Source organism: Erpetoichthys calabaricus, chromosome 3 (genome assembly GCF_900747795.2).
Source record: "Erpetoichthys calabaricus chromosome 3, fErpCal1.3, whole genome shotgun sequence".
In the NCBI taxonomy this organism is placed as follows: Eukaryota; Metazoa; Chordata; class Cladistia; order Polypteriformes; family Polypteridae; genus Erpetoichthys; species Erpetoichthys calabaricus.
Window position 1 is genome coordinate 230,685,898 of NC_041396.2, and position 23,462 is coordinate 230,709,359.

Sequence of the window (23,462 nt, forward strand, 5' to 3'; positions counted from 1 at the left end):
GCAGCTTTTTTGCTGCTTATCATTATTCCAGTCCATAGTAGTGAGTCTTTGTTCACATATAAGCCTGATTAGTCAAATAGTTTCAGAACAGGGCTATTCATGTACGAAACTATATGTCTTTGTGCTTCTTCTGTGTCCGTTTGGTATTCTTGAGTTTATATAAAAAATAAAAAAAAACATAGCTGAATATTATAATTTTACTTTTTTTAGTAATACACTTTAATTAATACACAGAACTGTGATACATATTGTGCAATAGTTTGTGTAATTTTTGTATTTCCAGAATTAAGATGAAATAATAAAGATATCAACAACTTGATCTCTTTCTAATTCATGAAACATAAATTTTGTTTTAATGAAATTAATAGTCTACTATACTCTAGCTTTATACAGTACCCACTACCTTTGTCTACCCTTAAATAAACCTAAATTTATTTTTCTTATGCTACTTGTAAATATATGTTCATTTCATACATCACTTTTTCAAGAGAGCAAATTTTTCATTATAATATTTTATTTGCTCTGCTTTTCAAGTATACTAATATCCCTCTATAATTTTATTATGTCTGTTGTCAGTAATAAGAGATTCAGTATACCTATAAAAGGTCAACCTTATACAGGATGGTATGTTAACTACTGAATTGTCAGTGAGAGTGGAAGATTGATATAAAGATTGAGTATCTCTAATTAAAATCCGAAACTTTTTGAGCACTGACATTTATAAAACTTTGCTTGTACTTGAGTGTGAAAATATCTGTTTGCCAAAAAGTAGTTGTGAATAACATATGTGCAGATTCAAAATGGCTGTATTCTTTCAGAGTGGGATGGAGGTGGAGTGTTTTCCTGTGAAGCTTAGGACACCACAAGGAAACGACACATGATCAACATTTGGATTAGGGGGCTCTTGCCTGTGAAGCTTTGAGTGAAGTTTTATGTGTGTGCGGCCACACCATATGAAAACTGAATTTAGTGCCGCCTTTGTCTGTTAATGACTTCCAACACAGCTGGAATGATTAAGTAATGGTTGGCTAAGACATTCTGACCTGTCAGCCAGTACTCTGAGAAGTGACAAGTAGTTGATATAAACTGATGAAAAGTTCATCGGTGCAAATACGCTGCATCGGCTGTCTTAAAAGGGAACTAAAACAGTCTATACGTCATATTCATCACTTTTAAGGACTATTATGTTTGTCATGCACATTATAACAACGGCTTGGTGATATGAATTATTATATCCATGATTTATCATTTAGCTGGTTTGGCTTCATTTCCCTACTTGATCAAGGGTGTCCTTTGTGCTACATTTTTTGTATGAAAATGTGCTATATAAATAAATGTTGTTGTTGTCCTCAGTATATCTCATTATGTATAAGCAAATATTCCAGAATCTGAAAATATCCAAAATATGAAATACTTCTGGTCCCAGGCATTTCAGATAGGAGTATTCAACCTGTGCCTGCTGCATCTTGTTTATTACATTTTTGTAGAATATACTTTAAAGATTTGAATGTGAAACCTGACTTAAACAGTGTGAACAGGGATAGCAAAAGAGTTAAAGATGAGGGGACAACAAGAAATATTTTGTCTTGATGCTATTCATAGCTTCATCAAGGAAAAGCTTTACAATTTATTTTTCTGATGAAAAACATATATTCAGCTGACAGAGACCAAGTGTTGTTTGATAGCATGTAATAGCCTATAGAGTGATAAATTATTCTTAAGCTGTCTGCTTAGAGTGACCAAAAAACTACACATTTATCTTTTTACAGGGGAATTTCATTTGGCAGCTGAGCTCTACAGAGAAGTATTGCGGTCATCAGAAGAGCACAAAGAAAAGTTGAAAACAGATTCTCTTCAGGTAAGAATAAAAAAGAAAAAGAAATTTGCATTATTTTACTGTTGACTTCAATTAGATTTTGCATTATGGCATTATAGTATAATGGTTATTGCTGCCACCTCACATTCATAAGAATCTTCATTATTAGTTTCATAATTGTTTTTGTTAGATTTAATGTGAACAGTGTTACACTAACTGCCCTATACATAGGGCTGTCTACCACCAGTTTCATTTTGAGTACTGTGCAATGGCGTTTGCTAACTTATTGCAACTAGGAATATGTACATTAGTGATTCCTTAAACTGCATGTTAGGCATTAAGTATGCAAATGTGTGATCAGTAGGGGGCACACTAGCTCCCCAAACCCAACAGAAACAGAAGCCAGGCACAAGTCCAGCAACACACACATTTTTATTTTTATGTGGGAAACGTTTCCAGCCGATACACAGTACAATAAAGTACCAAGCAGCACAGATAATAAAGCACAGTACTTTATCTTCTCTTATTCTCTGTCTCTCTTAGTCCTTCCGGCTCCACTGCACTTTGGGCAAGCTTTGTCCTCCACCTCCCGACTCTGGCTTCTTGAAGGAATTGAGGCAGTCCCTTTTATGCTGCACCTGGGAGCACTTCAGGTGGTCCATCAGCATTATCTGGAAGTACTCCCAGGTGTGGTGGCTGTAGGTATAGGGCTCTGCAGCTCACTCTGGTGGCCCCCACAGAACCTAATAGGGCTGTGCCAAACTCCAACTCCCATGGAGCCCTGTGGGAATCCGAGGTGCCACTGCAACCTAGGGGGGCTACCATCAAGCACTCCTGGTGAGGCTGTGCCCTGTGTGCACATCTGCTCCCCTGGAGCTTTCCTTTACGATAGCCTCCCGGCTCTGAAAGAGCTCCAGCAGTCTTTCACAGTATAAATTTATTCATAACCCTAAACTGGTCTCATATAAATATGTGTGGATGTTTGTAAATAGAGCCATCACATCTTGGATTGATTGCTAGAGATGTTCCAGTTCTCACTGATGTTTTGATGCAGACCTTCTCAATTCATTGACCTATGTCTCTTACTAACCTGGGTATAATGAACTTTTTATGTACTAATTGATTAACTTACTAGGTCTTACATATGGGGGAATGGGGGGGGCATAGTGCCTGCTTATTTTTATTTTACCTAATATATTTAAAAGCTAATTCTTTGTTTAAGCAACACCTTTTTTATAAACTGTTCTTCTTCTTGTTGCATGTTTAATATGTTATATAATACTGACATATAATTTTTACCAAAATAACTTTTTTAAAAAACAGTTAGTATGCAAACAGCAGACACAGGTGTATGACTGATTGATAATAGACCTTGAAAAAAGACAGTAATCTGTACTTGCACAGGTTTTGTAATGGAAATCCATTTTAGAAACCATTTACATTAAATGTCAAGAAAACTTATAAATCATGGCATGTTTTGTCAATACATTGGTGCCTAAGAAAAACATATACTGTATACGCATTTTATGCTTACTAAGGTAGTGCTGAGAATAGTAAAGGAGAAGTTAATTAAACCTGGAGTTTAGAAAAAGAGGCCTACCTCTAATTAAGAGACTGCATATAGTAAAAAGCATATAGAAACAATCCCTTCAATAATCGGCAAAACTGATTTACACAAATGGTTTAGATATGTACAATGTACTTGTCAAATGTACCTAGATCAAGAACGAGTTGAATGTAGTTCTTACATTTATACATTTCTTATGTTATTATCTTTGTTTTATTGATTTTCTTCCATTGTTATTGTGTGTGATTTTGAAAATAAATACTTCAATATTTCTTTAGAGGTTACATGCTACACACAATTTAATGGAATTGCTAGAAGCAAAGCATCCTGGAATACCACCAACCCTACGTGATGACAGACTAAAGGAGGAGGTAATCAAACTATTTTCTTTTAAAACTTTTACTGCATTTTCATGGACAAATCCAGGTATTATTGCAAAGATTACATACAGTATGTACATTTCGTTTATATGTGTAGCACATAAAAGCTGCATTGAGCAAGAAATGTTTAAAAAAAAAAATCAGTTTCCAAAGTAATTTAAAATTATACTCCGAGTTTGAGTCCTTTATTTTTTATCCTAGTACTAAAGAAAGCCCATAGAATGACTAGATACACAGTATTCCAAGACCCAAAGGGATTGAGTTAATGAAATATTGAAGCACTAAATCTGTTCAGCATAAGACAGTGATAATTGAAGGGGGCTTAAAATAAATTAAATAAGGTAGATGGATGCAACTGTTACTTTAAAAATACATTTGCATTAACGATTCTTGGACATATAGAAATAATATTGATGATTAGAAATGGTTTATGTACATTTCATAATATTTTTCTTTATTCAGTTATATGGAATATGCTACCATGAATGTACTTGAAAGAAGCTCTTTGGGGACTTCCATTTCTGCTGTCTCAAATTTAGTGCACCTTTTAGAACATCAGAAGCTTTTACATATTTTAAGGTCATTCTACTCAGTTTATGTATAATAAGACTTAAAACATTGTTTAATGCAAAGCTGTGTCTTCGCTTCATAATGTTTGTGCCAGTTTTACAGAGAGAAAAAACATTTGGTAATATTAAATAACAAAAACACGGAGAAAATAATGAATCCATACATCTTTTTTCTCAACCTGCTTATTTCGATACAAGGTCACCAACTGGCTGAAGCCTAACCCTTTACTGGGTGTTATTCGGTTGGAATCCTGGGAATTTATCACCACTTATCCATTCATCCTTCCAACCATTTTCTGACCATTTCAAGGTTTGCAAGGATAGAGTCTTTGGTAGAAACATTGAAACCAATGCAAGGATGAATACTGGACATTGTACCAGTGCATTATAAACTGCACACCCACACTCACATCTGTTGGGATTGTTTGGGCTTTTCATCCAATCAAAAGTGCAAACTCATACAATCTCCTGCAGCTATGAAAGAGCAGAGCATACTATTTAACCATCCTCTTGCCAGAGAGTGCATTAGGCAATCTTTATTTTATGTAGTACCCTTCACAGCACTCACTATCACAAGTCATTTTATAAAGCAAACAATACTACTGTTCAGAATAACAAAATAAAACACAATATATTTCAATTAATTACCAATAGCTGCAGTGTCTTTGTTTTTAATGTTTGGCCTTAATGTCCATCCATCCATTTTCTGAACATGCTTTATACATGTTAAGGGTTGTACAAAGCTACTGTAAGTCTTATCTCAGAAGTTTCAGACACAAAGCAGGGACCAGTCTATCACAATGCTTAAATCACATTAGTGTAGAGTTACCAAATAGTCTTAACAGGTTTAACAAACATGCCTTTGGGAAGTGGGTTAAAAAATAAGTACACAGAGCTGTAGTGTTCATCTTTGTTGTGTTCTTTCTCCTCCCACATCATTGCAGGCAGAACAGCTCCGTCAGCATTATATGACCAAATCCAACTCTGAAGTATCAGATGCCCAACAAGCTCTTCAGCCTGTTCTTCAGACAATCAAGGAGTTAAAACGTAAGGTGCTGTATGCTACAACTGTCCTTTTTATTAGTAACACTGTTAATAAAACATAGGTAGTCTGTACAACTGAATCTTTTAGTAAGGCTGAAAATTCATATAGTTGTTACACTATAGACTGAGAAAAAACTCCCTTGTCTTTTATTATCTCTTTGTTTAATTTTATATGTATCAGTTAACCAACTTTTTAAACTTCTGTAGAATAGGTTCTTTGAATGTAGTTAATTAATAACATTAAAAATTAAAAAACCCTAAATCACGCATTGATAGAGTATGTCACAGGGTACTCTATCCAAATAGGCGGAGTGGTGGCTCTGAGGCTAAGGATCTGCGCTGGTATCCAGAAGGTTGCCGGTTCGAATCCCCGTCACTGCCAAAAGAGATCCTACTCTGCTGGGCCCTTGAGCAAGGCCCTTAACCTGTAATTGCTCCAGGGTCGCTGTACAATGGCTGACCCTGCGCTCTGACCCCAAGGGGTATGCGAAAACTAACAAATTCCTAATACAAGAAATTGTATAAGGCGAAATAAAGAACAAAAAACAAAAAAAAAATAAGAAACATAATCTCTTTGACAAGACAACCCTATTATTCCTGCTCTAGCTAATCTGAAGCAGTGCTCATAAGACATTTTTTTGTCTTTATGATACAAAACTATTAATTATTCATTGTTTTTGTGATGAAACTGGTTTACAGATAGACAATTATGCTATTATTTTGGCAAATGTATTTTTGGCAAATTCTTGACTTTTTAATGTAAAGTTGTACTCTTCTTTTAATGTACGTTGTTTCTATTTATTTAACAGGTTCGTTCAGGGTCTCCATGGTGGCTGGAAGTAATTCAGAGAGCTATTAATTATGCCATTGATGATGATTTGGTCTTGCGAATCCAAAATGAGTTGACAAGTAACTATAAACAGCAAGCCTGCAAATTATCCATGGCAGACAAGTAAGCTCTATAAGTTAGACATTGTTTACTTACTACCAAGATTTTAACTAATCTTTGCTTATAATTCAATAAAATCCTTCGTGAAACTGTCATTATTGGTAGGAAGGTTTAGTCAACCGTTTATAGTTGTAGTCAGTAAATACATAATTAACACAATGCACGTTTATGTGCTTCATTGCCTGTTGTTCTGATTTATAGTAGACAGAGTATGGATATATTTCAGAGATAATAGAATTGCTGTAGATTGCACTAAAAGTACCTTCTGACATACAAGAATACAATACATAAAATAATGAATTTCTATCAAACAGTAGAAAACAGAACCTGGCTCATGTCTTTCAGGTGTGTATTTCATTGTAAGCATGAATGTTAAAGGGGATGTTAGTTGTAAACTGATTAAATCACGTATAAACAAATATAGTGCTTGTTCACTAATCTGTAAGTGAAATCTACAGAAAATTACTGCTGTTTTAATTTTATTGGCTTGTGAAGTTTTGCTGAGCACAGTGTAATGTGAAGTGAGTGAAAAAAATATACAGTGGAACCTCTAGATACGAGTTTAATTCGTTCCAGCACTGAGCTTGTATAGCGAATTTCTCGTATCTAGAACAAACGTCCCCATTGAAAATAATGGAAATCCAGTTAATCCGTTCCGCATCCCAAATATATTAACATAAAAATCAATTTTCCTAACAAATAACACTGATAAATTATATATACTGTAGTCTACCTTTAATAAATAACACTGGTAAATAATATAACTGATTATTAAAAGAATCAAAACAGGTGTCCAAAGTGCAGTAGAGCATTCAATAAATCTTTAATCCTTAAAACAGTTGTGAAGTGGAGGTTTAAACTACATAAGAATAACAATCCTTTAACACGAGGTTAAAACGTCAACAGGAAGCAGTCTTCAAAAAACAGATGACAATCCCCGGTGCTTCTTCTCTGTTAGCGTCTCACCTGCTTCTCCCATGCGGGCTCTGCAACAGGCGAGACACTTAATGCAGCTGACCTTCTCTACACCGTCCTGCTTCAGCTGTTTGGCTCGCCTGTTCAGCTATACGCGAGCCTGTACTCGCTCGCTCTCTCGCACCAACTTCCTACTGCTGCGGATTCCTGCCTCCTCCTGCAACCTCCGTTCTCTCTCCTCTCCTCTCCTCTCTTTTCTTTTACTTCTTCTCCCCCTTAACCGGCTCGTGCTTCTCTATATATGCGGGGAAGACATGGCAGCTGCTAGGGTTACCACTTTTAATACAAAAAAATAAGGGACGCATACGTATTGATTCAAAACGGGACGCGCAATTTCATTCTCAAATACTGGACGATTCCGTATTTTAAAGGACGGGTGGCAACCCTACCCAGCCCATCAGCCACAGGACAAATCATGGATGTGGGCAGTTTCCCACCTGTGCACTTAGGTGAGAAACGCAGACACCGCAGATCGCCCTGCGGCTCGCTACAGCTACCACGCCCCCTCACTAAGCCGCGAGCTATACACACAGCCTGGCTCGTAGCTCGTTACGTGAGCCAATGCTCGTATTTAGATCTGAATTTTTCGCTCATACTTTCCTCGTATTTTGAATTTCTCGTATACAGAGGTGATCGTATCTCGAGGTTCCACTGTATTAGAACTGAAAACAGTAGGGTGAAGACAAAAAGGCTTTTGACCATTAGCACAGATCTTCCTTTGCCTGGGGAGTTTCTGTTACTCCAGAATCAAGGATCTAGGCTGAGAGAGACCATTTGTTGCCTGTGTGATGGCATGGCCTAAAGCCAGTCAGTGACCATAACTCCAGAAATGCTTTGTTGAATGGGTTCTTACAGCATGAAATCTTGCATATATTGAACAGAAACGAACAATCCTCAACATTTCATGGCTAACTTAAGGTGGCTCCAAAAGAAAACAGGTTATTTCAATACTGAAGAAGAGAAAAGGACCTTTGTATGTGTTTACAACTGTTGAGCTTTAATGAAGGCCAAATAGCTGACACATTGTGCTTTTAACATTCTTATTTTTTTGTATATGAGGGTATGTCCTGTAATTATTTATTTTTTTATTTTTACTCAGCAGATGCATTGTTATTTGGCTTTTTTTTTTATAAGTTCCACTAGGTTCCAGGTGTTAGTAAAAGCATTTTAGAATTTAATTTTTTCTGTTGTGGAATTAGAGGGAAGTTACTTCTATTCACCGTGTGTTTAGTTGTGGAGAGCCACTAACTGGACTTATCAGCTGCACATGTGGCTCATTACATAAATTATTTCAATTTTCTTTCAGTAATTTTTGCAAGTATTGTTTTTCTCTGGTAGGTTCCGTGACTGTAGAGGCCTCCAGTTCCTTCTAAGTACACAAATGGATGATTTAATTAAGTCTCAGAAGACTGTAAGAGAAGCTGTAAAAAAGTTGGAAGGTCCACCTTCACAAGAAGTAATTGAAGAAGCCACAATATGTCATCTGCGTCCAGTAAGATTACCACTGAACAGGCAAGTTTTAAGCACTGGAATTTAAATTTCTTAAGCATTAATGGATAAGATTGTGAAGAAAGGAAAAACTACTCATCTACCAAATTCATTGTTAAGTATTTGGTATGTGCAATTTAATGTGGCAAATATGCAACAGGTGATCATATTAAATAAAAGTAAAATTCACCAAAATTATTGTCTATGTGTAGAACATAAACTGGATTCAGCAGTACAAGAGGCCCAAATTATCTAGAATTTCAGAATACTGAACTTATGTGTTTAGAAGGAAACTCTGAAGAAAGTGCAACATTATTACAGAAATCAAACTTGTAGGCCTTGTTTGTTTAAGAACACGTATTAGTGCACGTAAATAAATGTATTAATTTATCATTTTTAAAATCAAATGGAAGACAAATGCAATAGTAAAGTTTAATAGTATGCTTATAATGTCGATAAAAATGTTTTCCATTGCAATATTTACTTGATTCATGCAAACTAAAACAGTTATGTTAGTTGTACAGTATAGTATTGTCATTTACAAGAAAGTAAATCATTGCTGTCTTTCATGCACATTTTAAAGTATATATTTCTGTTAATAAATAAAGAAGTATAGTATTTATTCATTAGTATTTGGTAGTTTTAGCAACAAAAACTGCTCGCTTTCACCAAGGAAAAGTACAGAAATATTAGGCATTTACATATGCAGTCAATAGGAATTAATTAGCTAAGCTTGCAAAATTGAGGTGAGTTTAATTTTAGCCAGTAGCCAGTGATGCAGTGTATTTAAAATCTGGTCACCCTGAGCCTGAATGCATTCTTTAAAGGTGCACCCTACGTACACTATTACATTGAATGTTGTTGCTCACCTCAACTTCAGAGTTTACCATGGTTGCCATGTGTGCTGGTTATTCTAAGAGAAATAGTTATTCTTGTGCTTAGCCAACGTAGAGTCAATGTTTCTAAGTATGGTTTTGAACTCATGCCATGCAAAAGAGGGCACTCAAGTCATAATCATATGAATATGTAGTCCAAGTTTTTTGAAGCAGTACCAATAATTGTTGTGTAGTGTGGTAAAATATTATTATACAGTTTAAAAAAGGAACCTGTAGGAATAATTTATTTTATACTGAGATTTGGTGTAATTTTTTTTCCAGCTGTGTTTTCTGCAGAGCTGACGAGTTGTTCACAGACTATGAATCTAAGCTCTTCTCCCACACGTATGTATACTATTTGGCTAAACGGTTTCTTATTTTTGAGGGGTGCTTGCGGTATTGTAATTATTATACTTTTCTTTTTATAGAATAAAATTTAAATATGAAGAATTTTGCAGGCTGAATTTTAAGATTGTTCTTGTATCACTAGTGTGTTTCTTTTAAGTGTGTTTATGCCAATATATCACCTAATTCTCTTTTTAAAACTACTTGAATTTTACTTGCTTTGCATTGCTTTTTGCACAACTTTTAATAAGATTACTTATTTTAAATACATTTAATGTGATGCTTGAGATATACTTTTATATATATATATTGTTACAGTGTGAAAGGACAGACAGCCATCTTTGAAGAAATGATCGAAGATGAGGAAGGTTTGGTTGATGATCGTCTACCAACAACTAGCAGAGGGCTTTGGGCAGCAAGTGAAATGGAACGTGTGTTAAAGGCAATTTTATCTTTTGCCAAAGCCAGAAGAATGGATGGAACTCTCATTGATGAAGGCAACATATTTATGGAATTGTTTGAATCATGGAAGAAAGAATACAAGGTACACTTATTATACTTGACAGTTACATGCTACACGTAGAGTTGTGTTTTACTTTTGTGAATGTTTTGTGAATGACAATATGTTCTAAATAACTTTGTCAACTGTAGAATTTCTCTATAATCACAGGTTCAAACACTTAGAAAAACACACATACAAACATATGCCTGATTTACACACAGTGAACTGTAACACAGAAGAGCAGTAGAGTGTACTAAACACACTAGGAAGAATATCGCTTTCCTGACTTGGACTGACTCTGCATCATCTTGTAATAAATAGGATTAAGATGATTCAAGGATGTTTCATGTAGTTGTAGTAGCAAGGCTGTCCTTAGAAGGGGTTTCTGAGTTTACACAAGTGGACATGTTATAATTGGAACACTAAAGAAGTGACATTTAGTTATTTTGTGAAACCTAGGGATCAGTTAAAGATGTCAGTTAAAGCAGTTTTGTTGTGGATGTTCCCTGTCCCTTGGCATATGACTTTTCGAAGTATAGTCAAGCCTCACTTGGGGAGGCAAAATGGGGGAGGGCTGGGCTGGTGTGTGGGGGGTGCAGGGTATGAAAGCATGTTACTTCTTATTTGTCCTTTTAACCCCAATAACTGTAAGTGCCAACCTAATAATAGGCTCTGTAGCCACAGTACCTGGCAACAATATGAAACCAAGGCTAAAGCTATTGTATGATACAGTGTAATACCTTTACTTAAGTTCACAAGCACTGTATCTCTCTGACAAAACAGTGCACTTTATGAGCTAGAATGTCAAAGGTCTCAATCACAATCTAAAGAGAAAAAAGTATTTTCTCATCTAACTAGTCTAAAGTAGTCTGGAAATTGTAATACACAAACCAATCTCATTTGTAGTGTCAGACATAGTATCTTATCCTAAAGGGCAATATGTCTTGATAATGGATAATTTATTTCAATCTAAAGTAATTTTCATAAATGCACACCTAATGTGGATGATTGAGATTTCATCCAAAATGTATTTTCATCTTTTCTTAATGTGAACACTCATAAAATTATAATGGCCGGAGACTTTAATTGTGTTTTAAAATCAGACATGGATAGGTCTTTAACTACAGTGGCAATAACATCTAACACTGCAAAAATAATCACAGTGTGTAATGGATCATAACTTATCAAATCTATACAGATTTTAAAATCCAAACTCATGAGCATATTCCTACCTTTCATCAGTACATCACAGTTACTCAAGAAATTATTATTTCTTTATAGATAATTACAGATATATATATTATAGATTTTTATTGCCCACTATCAAATCTTGCAAGTACGATGCTGTTATCTTCAACCATTCCCCTCTGATCATGGAGCTTAAATCACTATGCCCTACACACTCCTCTTGTTGCTGGCATCTTAACCCTCTGTCATTAGCTGATGAGAACTTTACAGAATTCTTCTCAAAGCAAACTGATTATTTTTTAGAGACAAATCCATCCTCAGAGGTCTATGTAAGAATACCTTGGGAAACTCTTAAGGCTTTTTTAAGAGTACAGATTATTTAAATAATCATTTCTGTTCTCACAACAATAAACTGGAAAGCAAGAAGTCATCACAGTTAATTAACAAAACCACCAGAATAGGTCAAGAATACATTAGGTCTCCAAACAAAAAGGAAAAAAAAAGCTTCAGTTAAGCTGGAGAAAAAAAAAAAAGCTAAAATCTACTGGGGTTCCAAGACCAAAAAGACAGTCCAGCCCCCATTGGCCATTCTTTCTAACATACAGTTGTGCTTGAAAGTTTGTGAACCATTTAGAATTTTCTATATTTCTGCATAAATATGACCTAAAACATCATCAGATTTTCACTCAAGTCCTAAAAGTAGATAAAGAGAAACCAGTTAAATAAATGAGACAAAATATAATATTTGGTCATTTGTTTATTGAGGAATTACATATTTGTGAGTGGCAAAAGTATGTGAACCTCTAGGATTAGCAGTTAGTTTGAAGGTGAAATTAGAGTCAGGTGTTTTTAGTCAATGGGGTGACAATCAGGTGTTAGTGGGCACCCTGTGTTATTTAAAGAACAGGGATCTATCAAAGTCTACTCTTCACAACACATGTTTGTGGAAGTATATCATGGCACAAACAAAGGAGATTTCTGAGGACCTCAGAAAAAGAGTTGTTGATGCTCATCAGGCTGGAAAAGGTTACAGAACCATCTCTGAAGAGTTTGGACTCCACCAATCCACAGTCAGACAGATTGTGTACAAATGGATGAAATTCAAGACCATTGTTACCCTTTCCAGGAGTGGTCGACTAACAAAGATCACTCTAAGAGCAAGGTGTTATAGTCGGCGAGGTCACAAAGGACCCCAGGGTAACTTCTAAGCAACTAAAGGCCTCTCTCAGAATTGGCTAATGTTCATGTTCATGAGTCCACCATCAGGAGAACACTGAACAACAATGGTGTGCATGGCAGGATTGCAAGGAGAAAGCCACTGCTCTCCAAAAAAAAAACATTGCTGCTCATCTGCAGTTTGCTAAAGATCGCGTGGACAAACCAGAAGGCTATTGGAAGAATGTTTTGTGGACGGATGAGACCAAAATAGAACTTTTTGGTTTAAATGAAAAGCATTATGTTTGGAGAAAGGAAAACACTGCATTCCAGCATAAGAACCTTATCCCATCTGTGAAACATGGTGGTGGTTGTATCATGGTTTGGGCCTGTTTTGCTGCATCTGGGCCAAGACGGCTTGCCTTCATTGATGGAACAATGAATTCTGAATTATATCAGAAAATGTCAGGACATCTGTCCATGAACTGAATCTCAAGAGAAGGTGGGTCATACAGCAAGACAACGACTCTAAGCACACAAGTCGTTCTACCAAAGAATGGTTAAAGAAAAATAAAGTTAATGTTTTGGAATGGCCAAGTCAAAGTCCTGACCTTAATCCAATCGAAATGTTGTGGAAGGACCTGAAGTGAGCAGTTAATGTGAGGAAACTCACCAACATCCCAGAGCTAAAGCTGTTCTGTACGGAGGAATGGGCTAAAATTCCTCCAAGCCGGTGTGCAGGACTGATCAACAGTTACCGGAAATGTTTAGTTGCAGTTATTGCTGCAATGGGGGGTCACACCAGATATTGAAAGCAAAGGTTCACATACTTTTGCCACTCACAAATATGTACCCTAAGTTCTTGTCTATAAGCCGGACTCATGTATTAGCCGGAGACCAAAAATCATACGAATTTTTAAAATAAAATCGTATCATAGATAAGCCGGACTCATGGATAAGCCGAACGTACTATAACCTATAACTAATAGAAGGGAGGGAGGTCAGTGGTCTCACTCGCGCCCATTTAATTTCTTTAAGGGGGGAGAGAGTGTGAGATATTGGCGTCTCTCTCACTCCCCGCATGGCGCGGTTGGAGCGGCCGGAGCGCGTTCTTTCTGCTCTGGGCGTCGCCGAGTCAACACGAGCGCGTAGCGGTCATTTAAATTGTGATTTTATATGTAAGCATATTTAAATATATATCGCGGATTTCTGCGGACAATGGGTCTTTTAATTTCTGGTACATGCTTCCTCAGTTGGTTTGCCCAGTTGATTTCATACAAGGGACGCTATTGGCAGATGGCTGAGAAGCTACCCAACTTTTCTCTTTCTCTCTCTTGCGCTTTCTCTGATCCTGACATAGGGGGTGTGAGCAGGGGGGCTGTTCGCACACCTAGACGATACGGACGCTCGTCTAAAAATGCTGAAAGATTATCTTCACGTTGCTATCTTTTGTAAAGCTGATTCCTGAAAAGACATGCTGCACAGTGCTTCGCATACTTAAAAGCTCGAAGGGCACGTATTGATTTTTGACTGAAAAACAAACTCTCTCTCTATCTCTCTTTGTCTGCTCCTGACGGAGGGGGTGTGAGCTGCCGCCTTCAACAGCTTTGTGCCGCGGTGCTTCGCATACTTAAAAGAAAAAACAGCCCTATTGATTTTTTTGCTTCACTCCTTTGAAGAGGAAGATATGTTTGCATTCTTTTAATTGTGAGACGGAACTGTCATCTCTGTCTTGTCATGGAGCACAATTTAAACTTTTGAAAAAGAGACAAATGTTTGTTTGCAGTGTTTGAATAACGGTCCTGTCTCTCTACAACCTCCTGTGTTTCTGCGCAAATCTGTGACCCAAGCATGACAATATAAAAATAACCATATAAACATATGGTTTCTACTTCGCGGATATTCTTATTTCGCGGGTGGCTCTGGAACGCAACCCCCGCGATGGATGTATAAGCCGGACTTATGTATAAGCCGATATTCTATTTTTTCATTTTCACAACTTTTTTCCTTAGATAAGCCACGGCTTATTGACAAGAACTTAGGGTAATATTCGATCATTTTCCTTAATGAATAAATGACCAAGTCTCATTTGTTTAACTGGTTTCTCTTTATCTACTTTTAGGACTTGAGTGAAAATCTGATGATGTTATAGGTCATATTTATGAAGAAATATAGAAAATTCTAATGGGTTCACAAACTTTCAAGCACAACTGTAAATGGTCATAAATCAGTCCTGTTTGTTTTCAGGTTTCACATGATAGTAATTGATGAAGTTGATCTTGTGGACAGCTGAGACACCCGCTTTCAGTCCATCAACACAGGGTACTGCATGGTGCCTTGATCAGTTGGTGGTGGTGCTGGCGCAGATCTCCACCACAGAAGAACCAGAAAAAACAGCAGGGAATAGTAGAGATAAATACAGGTTGCAGATCCCTAAAGAATATATGTCTATGCCCATATAGTATATCTGGAAATACAACAAAAATGTAGGTATTAAAAAGCCATATTAAAATTATGTTTTTTTTAGCAGTTTTTCTTTAAAATGATCCACAGTACTAGCCTGGCGAATTGCAGGCTAGTATTTCAGATTTTGGGTACATAACAAAAGGCCACCTCACCACTTCTTTTAAGTTTGGCTCTTGGAATTGTAAGCAGTTCTCCATTCGAAGATCTACAGTAAGCTTATGTTGTGTAGGGGTTGTAGGGGGATAGGCATTCCAAAATATACAGTGCATCCGGAAAGTATTCACAGCGCATCACTTTTTCCACATTTTGTTTTGTTACTGCCTTATTCCAAAATGGATTAAATTCATTTTTTTACTCAGGATTCTACACACAACACCCCATAATGACAACGTGAAAAAAGTTTACTTGAGATTTTTGCAAATTTATTAAAAATAAAAAAAATTGAGAAAGCACATGTACATAAGTATTCACAGCCTTTGCCATGAAGCTCAAAATTGAACTCAGGTGCATCCTGTTTCCCCTGATCATCCTTGAGATGTTTCTGCAGCTTAATTCGAGTCCAGCTGTGGTAAATTCAGTTGATTGGACATGATTTGGAAAGGCACATACCTGTCTATATAAGGTCCCACAGTTGACAGTTCACCTCAGAGCACAAACCAAGCATGAAGTCAAAGGAATTGTCTGTAGACCTCCGAGACAGGATTGTCTCAAGGCAGAAATCTGGGGAAGGTTACAGAAAAATTTCTGCAGCTTTGAAGGTCCCAATGAGCACAGTGGCCTCCATCATCCGTAAGTGGAAGAAGTTCGAAACCACCAGGACTCTTCCCAGAGTTGGCCGGCCATCTAAACTGAGTGAACCAGGTAGAAGGGCCTTAGTCAGCGAGGTGACCACTCTGTCAGAGCTCCAGAGGTCCTCTGTGGAGAGAGGAGAACCTTCCAGAAGGACAACCATCTCTGCAGCAATCCACCAATCAGGCCTGTATGGTAGAGTGGCCAGACGGAAGCCACTCCTTAGTAAAATGCACATGGCAGCCCGCCTGGAGTTTGCCAGAAGGCACCTGAAGGACTCTCAGACCATGAGAAAGAAAATTCTCTAGTCTGATGAGACAAAGATTGAACTCTTTGGTGTGAATGCCAGGCATCACGTTTGGAGGAAACCAGGCACCGCTCATCACCAGGCCAATACCATCCCTACAGTGAAGCATGGTGGTGGCAGCAGCATCATGCTGTGGGGATGTTTTTCACTGGCAGGAACTGGGAGACTAGTCAGGATAAAGGGAAAGATGACTGCAGCAATGTACAGAGACATCCTGGTTGAAAACCTGCTCCATAGCACTCTTGACCTCAGACTGGTGCGACGGTTCATCTTTCAGCAGGACAACGACCCTAAGCACACAGCCAAGATATCAAAGGAGTGGCTTCAGGACAACTCTGTGAATGTCCTTGAGTGAGCCAGCCAGAGCCCAGACTTGAATCCGATTGCACATCTCTGGAGAGATCTTAAAATGGCTGTGCACCGACGCTTCCCATGCAACCTGATGGAGTTTGAGAGGTGCTGCAAAGAGGAATGGGGGAAACTGGCCAAGGATAGGTGTGCCAAGCTTGTGGCATCATATTCAACAAGACTTGAGGCTGTAATTGCTGCCAAAGGTGCATCGACAAAGTATTGAGCAAAGGCTGTGAATACTTATGTACATGTGATTTCTCAGTTTTTTTTTTTGTTTTTAATAAATTTCAAAAACCTTAAGTAAACTTTTTTCACGTTGTCATTATGGGGTGTCGTGTAGAATTCTGAGGAAAAAAATGAATTTAATCCATTTTGGAATAAGGCTGTAACATAACAAAATGTGGAAAAAGTGATGCGCTGTGAATACTTTCCGGATGCACTGTAGGACTAAGCAACATTAATCAAGGATTTGTAAACTGTTAGTAGTATCTTAAAGTCAATTCTGAATAACACAGGTAACCAATGTAATGATGCTAAAACTAGTGAGATGTGCTCAAATTTTCTTTTTCTAGATAAGATTCTGGCTGATTCATTTTGCGCTAATTGCAACCGATTGATGCCTTCCCTGGGTATTTATGTTAGGAGTGCATTATAGCAATTTTGTCAACTAAAAACAAAAGTGTGAACTAATTTTTCAGTGTCTTGTAAATTTCTAAGAGGTCTAACTTTTGTTGTATTCCTTTAGTGAAAAAATGTGGATTCTGTGAGCTGATTAATATGCAATTTAAAATTCAGGTCAGAGTCAATAGTTACCCCTAATCTTTTACCTCTGTCTTGACATTTAAAGGATCGAGTTTATTTCTAATACCCTTGCTATATCCATGTTTGCCAATCACCAAGATTTCTGTTTTTTCCTTTAGCTTGAGAAAGTTACTACTCATCCAATCGGAAATACTGCTAAGACATTGGATCAGAAAGTCATGAGCGTCAGGGTTTTCAGGCGCTGTAGATAAATACAGCTGTTTGTCATCTTTATAGTTCTGGTAACTCACCTTGTGCTTGAAATAGAGATGTTAAGATCCTCTCCAAAGTTCTAGCTAGAAGTATTGAGAAAGTGCTTCCTTCTGTAATATCACAAGACCAAACCGGATTTATTAAAGGCAGACGCTTAGCTTCTAATCTTCAACATTTGTTTAATGTAATATGCTGACTCCTAAAATCTAATACACAACAGATCTTAATATCATTGGATGCAGAAAAAACATTTGACATGGTTGAATGATACTACCTATACACCACATTGCACAAATTTGGGTTTGGCCCAGACATACTGTATGTGCATAGATCAAACTACTTTATTACCAGTCCAGAAGTCTCTCTTCGTGTTAACAACATTATTTCTAACTACTTCAAACTAGAACGTGGTGCTCAACAAGGATGCCCCCTATCACATTTTTGTAAAAGAAAAAAATATAATTTTGTAAAGGAGTTTTTTTTTCTCTGTCAAATGATAGCAAATTGTCAAAAAAGAGGAAAAAGCCAAATAGGATGAAACAGTAAAACAAATAAGCTTGCACATCATAACTTAACACTAGAATTACCAGAGCCAACGAAAAAACTCGGAAATCCGGCCCACCTTAAATCCCTTCGCACCTCTCCATCAGCGTCTTTTGTCTTCTAAATGTGTCGATAAGCAGCAAGCAGCCTGCTATTCCACCCCCCCCCCCCCACCGCTTCAGAACGGGCAAGAAGTTCTCTCAGTTCCTGCCTTAATTGATTATCTGGGCGTGAGCTACCCAGAATTGTAAGGGGAAATAATTTGATGTGTGTTTTGTGTCTACAACAATCTGTGTAAACACATTGTTAAAACAGAAACGTTTTTCGTGTTTTAGTAATAAACAACAAAATGTAGACACAAACTGTATAATGTGTGAATGCTGATGGCCAAATATCAAATAAACACTTTCACAAAAGGTGCAAGTACAATACAACTGCTTCCATGGTGCTGTGGTTAGAACTGCCAACTTATAATCCAGAGGTTGTGGAAAATTTACTGTTTTGAGTAGTTAGCTTCTCTTATTGTTAATATTATACAATAAAAACATACATTTGATTTGTGTCTGTAACAGCTGCTGACAATTTGTAGGACTTGTAAAAAACAATCACGATACAACACCCACCCCCCACCCCAGATCTGACGTGGTTACTTTTTATCTGAAGCTGGGAATAACTGTAGATGTGAGTGGTGTTTTGAGACAATGGAACTAGAAATTCTCTGATCTACAGGGAGAAAAGCTGACACACAAACACTGGTGAATCTGCCTTTTTCGTATCTCACCGTCACTTGAATTTTTTTCATTCAGTTTTACTAAGTGTTCCTGCTCACGCCGAATTAGTATGCACCTTATGGTCCATGATGTCAAAGCCACACTGACAAAAATAGAAAACGAGACATAGGTATATATGATATTTGGAATTATTCATTTTATGACCTATAAAGTACATTTCGGAAAACATTGCGGCACGGATGCAACATTATTCATATTCATTTGTATGCCTTCTTGCGCCTGTAATCAGTGACTGCATTTTTTTTTTTTTTTCGATCTTGCTCATGCAGTCTGCACGTTTTGGTGAACAGTGCTATTTCATTTGTACTCCAGGACATGCAGAGAAAAGAATAGTACAGAGAGGTTAGTTCCACACTCTATGCAATCATCAAATTCAACTGTTAACAGTTCCCACACACCCAAGGACCGTCCTTTCTAAGTTTACAACATGTGTACCTGTCGATGTTGCATCCTCTTTTGCTTTATCCATCGCCTTTTCTTGTAAGAAGCGACGACGAAGTTCCTCTGCAAGGTGAGCCATGAACACTCTTCTTTTCTCAGTGGACCCCGTGCATGCCTTGAACAGTACATGCATGTTGATCGCTGCCAGGTCAAGCGTGTTATAGCACAAGCAACCAGCCACCTGTATGGTTCTGCTTGCACTGAAAAAGCTCACTCCTTCTGGTGCATGATGTCAACGCAGCACTGGGCAAAAAAGAAAAAGACAAATATATGTGACATTTTGAAGAAATCATTTTATGACCTGAATAGTACCAATCAGAAAACATTGTTGTACTAATGCAATATTGTTTGAAAATTAATCTCGTCAGATCGGGTGTGAATTTATACTAGCGCTGTGAGTTAGAGTCGGATCAGAAGGGGGAGGGGGGGTTAAGGGAGAGCGTCAACGTGACTGAGCGAGTAAAACTGAAAAAAAAGCTAACTTTTACAAATACCATACATTTACAGCTGATCTGACGCTGTTCATTTTCAAATAATATTGCATTAGTGCGATGATGTTTTCTGATTTCTGCTGTTCAGGTCATAAAATGATTTCTTCAAAATGTCACATATATTGTCTGTTTCTTTCAGGTGTGTAATAGAAACCACAGCATACAGAGAAGTGTATACATTGCAACAGGTACACATGTCGTAAATGCAGGAAGGACGGTCCTTGCATGTATGTGAACTGTTAACATTTGAATTTGATGATTGCATATAGCGCTGAACTGACCTCTCTGTACTATTCTTTCCTCTGCATGTCCTGGAGTACAAAAGAAACACCACCATACAGAAACATGTGGGAACTGGCAAGATCGGGGGAAAAAAAAAAAAACCATGTGGTCACTGATTACAACGGCAAGATGTTATGCGAATGAATATGAATAATGTTGCATCCGTGCCACAATGTTTTCTGAAATGTACTATTCAGGTCATAAAATGAATAATTCCAAATATCACATATACCTATGTCTCTGGGTTTTTTTTTTTTTTTTTTTTTTGGGTCAGTGCACCCTTCACATCATGGATCATAAGGTTCATACTAATTTAGTGTGAGCAGGAACACTCAACAAAACTGAATAAAAAAAAAATCAAGTGACAGTGAGATATGAAGAAGGCAGATTCACCAGTGTTTGTGTATCAGCTTTTATCCATCCAGATCAGAGAATGTCCAGTTCCATTGTCTCAAAACATCACTCACATCTACAGTTATTCCCAGTTTCAAATAAAAACTGAATTTGGGACTTTCATTAGTTGTCAGTTATAATCATCAACATTAAAAGAAATAAACATTTGAAATACATCAGTCTGTGTGTAATGAATGAATCTAATATACAAGTTTCACTTTTTGAATGGAATTACTGAAATAAATCAACTTTGTCATGATATTCTAATTTTATGACCAGCACCTGTACAGGAGGCAGTTAGGCTCGAACCGGGGCACTCATGATTACAAGTCAGAAATTCTTACCGCTACTCCACGGAAGCTATCGTATCATCCTTGAACCTTTTGTGAAAGTGTTTATTTGATCTTTGGACTTCAGGCTTCACGCATTATATAGTTTATGCCTACATTTTGTCATTTATTACTAAAATATGAAAAACGTTTCTGTTTTAACAATGTGTTTACACAGTGTAACAGTAGGTGGCGCTAGAGCTCCCTTGAACCCTCAGGTACCACTCCAAACACCTGGTAAAATTACAATTATTATTTATTTTGTAATAATAATGTGCACAAAGTACCCTCTACTCCACACTACTCATATAATCAATACTCAATACAATAATAAATCAATAACCAATCTTCCGCTCCCAGACGCGTTGCCACCCTTCCACCCAGCTCAGCTCAACTGTCTGGGATCTCCCACAGTCCTTTATAGTCCTCAACCCGGAAGTGCTTATGAGCCCTCAGTCCATGTGATTATCCAGCACTTCCGGGTCAGGTAAAAACTTCTCTTTTTCTTCAGCCCGGAAGTATATCATTTCTTCCATTCCTGTGAGTTGGAAATACTTCCGGGCTATATGGAAAATATAAATCTCTGGGCCTCCCTGCAGCGACTCCTGGCGGCCCCGACGTTATCCAGCAGGGCTGGACTCCATAGTCCATGATACCCTGCTGGAATTCGGGGCATCTCCACGTTGCAAGGAGGACTCCATCTAGCGGCCTGGGGGTATTGGCCGGGATGAATGGCCGGCCATATCTCACAACAGATTACTGTAGAAAACGAAACACACATGAAATGCATGTGTTCCAAATAACGATCTATTATTTCCAATCTAAAACTCCAGCACTTCACTCCCAGATAATCAAGGCATGAGCAGGGAGAACTTTGTGACCGTTCTGTGGCGGTTGGAGGATGGAATAGTAAGCTGCTTGCTGCTTGTCTTGATCGGCACATTTACAGGACAAAAGACACTGGTGGATAGGTGCGAAGGGATTTAAGGTGGGCCAAATTTACGAGTTTTTTCGTAGGCTTTGGTAATTCTAGTGTTAAGGCAGTTTTCAGACAAATACAACCAGGGCAGTTTGGTGGTAATTTGTTAGTTTGTATATACAGTACTGTGCAAAAGTTTTAGGCAGGTGTGAAAAAATGCTGTAAACAAAGAATGCTTTCAGAAATATAAATAATGATTGTTTATTGTTATCAATTTACAAAATGCAAAGTGAGCAAACAAAAGAAAATTCTAAATCAAATCAATATTTGGTGTTACTACCTTTTGCCTTCGAACCAGCATCAATTCTTATAGGTACACTTGCACAAAGTCAGGGATTTTGTAGGATTATAGTCAGGTGTATGATCAACCAATTATACCAAACAGGTGCCAATGATCATCAGTGTCACATGTAGGTTGAAACACAGTCATTAACTGAAACAGAAACAGCTGTGTAAGAGGCTTAAAACTAGGTGAGGAAGGCTTAAAACTAGGTGAGGAACAGCCAAACTCTGCTACCAAGGTGAGGTTGTGGAAGACGGTTTCATGTCATGGCAAGATTCAGCACAGCAACAAGACACAAGGTAGTTATACTGCATCAGCAAGGTCTCTCCCAGACAGAGATTTCAAAGCAGACTGGGGTTTCAAGATGTGCTGTTCAAGCTCTTTTGAAGAAGCACAAAGAAACTGGCAACGTTGAGGATTGTAGACGTAGTGGTCGGCCAAGGAAACTTAGTGCAGCAGATGAAAGACACATCAAGCTTGTTACCCTTCGAAATCGGAAGATGTCCAGCAGTACCATCAGCTCAGAACTGGCAGAAACCAGTGGGACTCAGGTACAGCCATCTACTGTCAGGAGAAGTCTGGCCAGAAGTGGTCTTCATGGAAGAGTTGCAGCAAAAAAGCCATACCTCCGACTTGGAAACAAGGCCAAGCGACTCAAGTATGCACGAAAACAAGGAACTGGGGTGCAGAAAAATGGCAGCAGGTGCTCTGGTCTGATGATTCAAAATTTGAAATATTTGGCTGTAGCAGAAGGCAGTTTGTTCGTCGAAGGGCTGGAGAGCGGTACAATAATGAGTGTCTGCAGGCAACAGTGAAGCATGGTGGAGGTTCCTTGAACGTTTGGGGCTGCATTTCAAATGGAGTTGGAGATTTGGTCAGGATTAATGGTGTTCTCAATGCTGAGAAATACAGGCAGATACTTATCTGTGGACGAAAAAGGCACACTGAAAGCAGGCAGATAATATTTCTCAATTCTCTTTTTTATTCATTCGGAGTCACAGTAAGTAGAGATTCAAAAGAGCGTAACTTATTGCCGCAAAGCTCAATTGAACACCGAGAAAAAATTAGGAGGGGTTTTTATAATTCAGCATTTCATGATTAATAAGACAGAAAGAACATCCTTATCAAAACAGTAAAGTTAAACAATATG

General features: G+C 37.7%; 1 protein-coding gene across 1 annotated transcript in view; it reads left to right on the plus strand.

The window, feature by feature from the left end:
- The window catches only part of shprh (SNF2 histone linker PHD RING helicase), a 106,164-nt gene that overhangs the window by 59,854 nt on the left and 22,848 nt on the right, over window positions 1-23,462 (plus strand). The window contains exons 15-21 of the mRNA XM_028797887.2: window positions 1,770-1,858; window positions 3,662-3,754; window positions 5,277-5,384; window positions 6,186-6,328; window positions 8,639-8,812; window positions 9,946-10,008; window positions 10,327-10,552. Coding sequence (XP_028653720.2) covers window positions 1,770-1,858; window positions 3,662-3,754; window positions 5,277-5,384; window positions 6,186-6,328; window positions 8,639-8,812; window positions 9,946-10,008; window positions 10,327-10,552 — 896 coding nt within the window. The remainder of the gene's footprint in view (window positions 1-1,769; window positions 1,859-3,661; window positions 3,755-5,276; window positions 5,385-6,185; window positions 6,329-8,638; window positions 8,813-9,945; window positions 10,009-10,326; window positions 10,553-23,462) is intronic.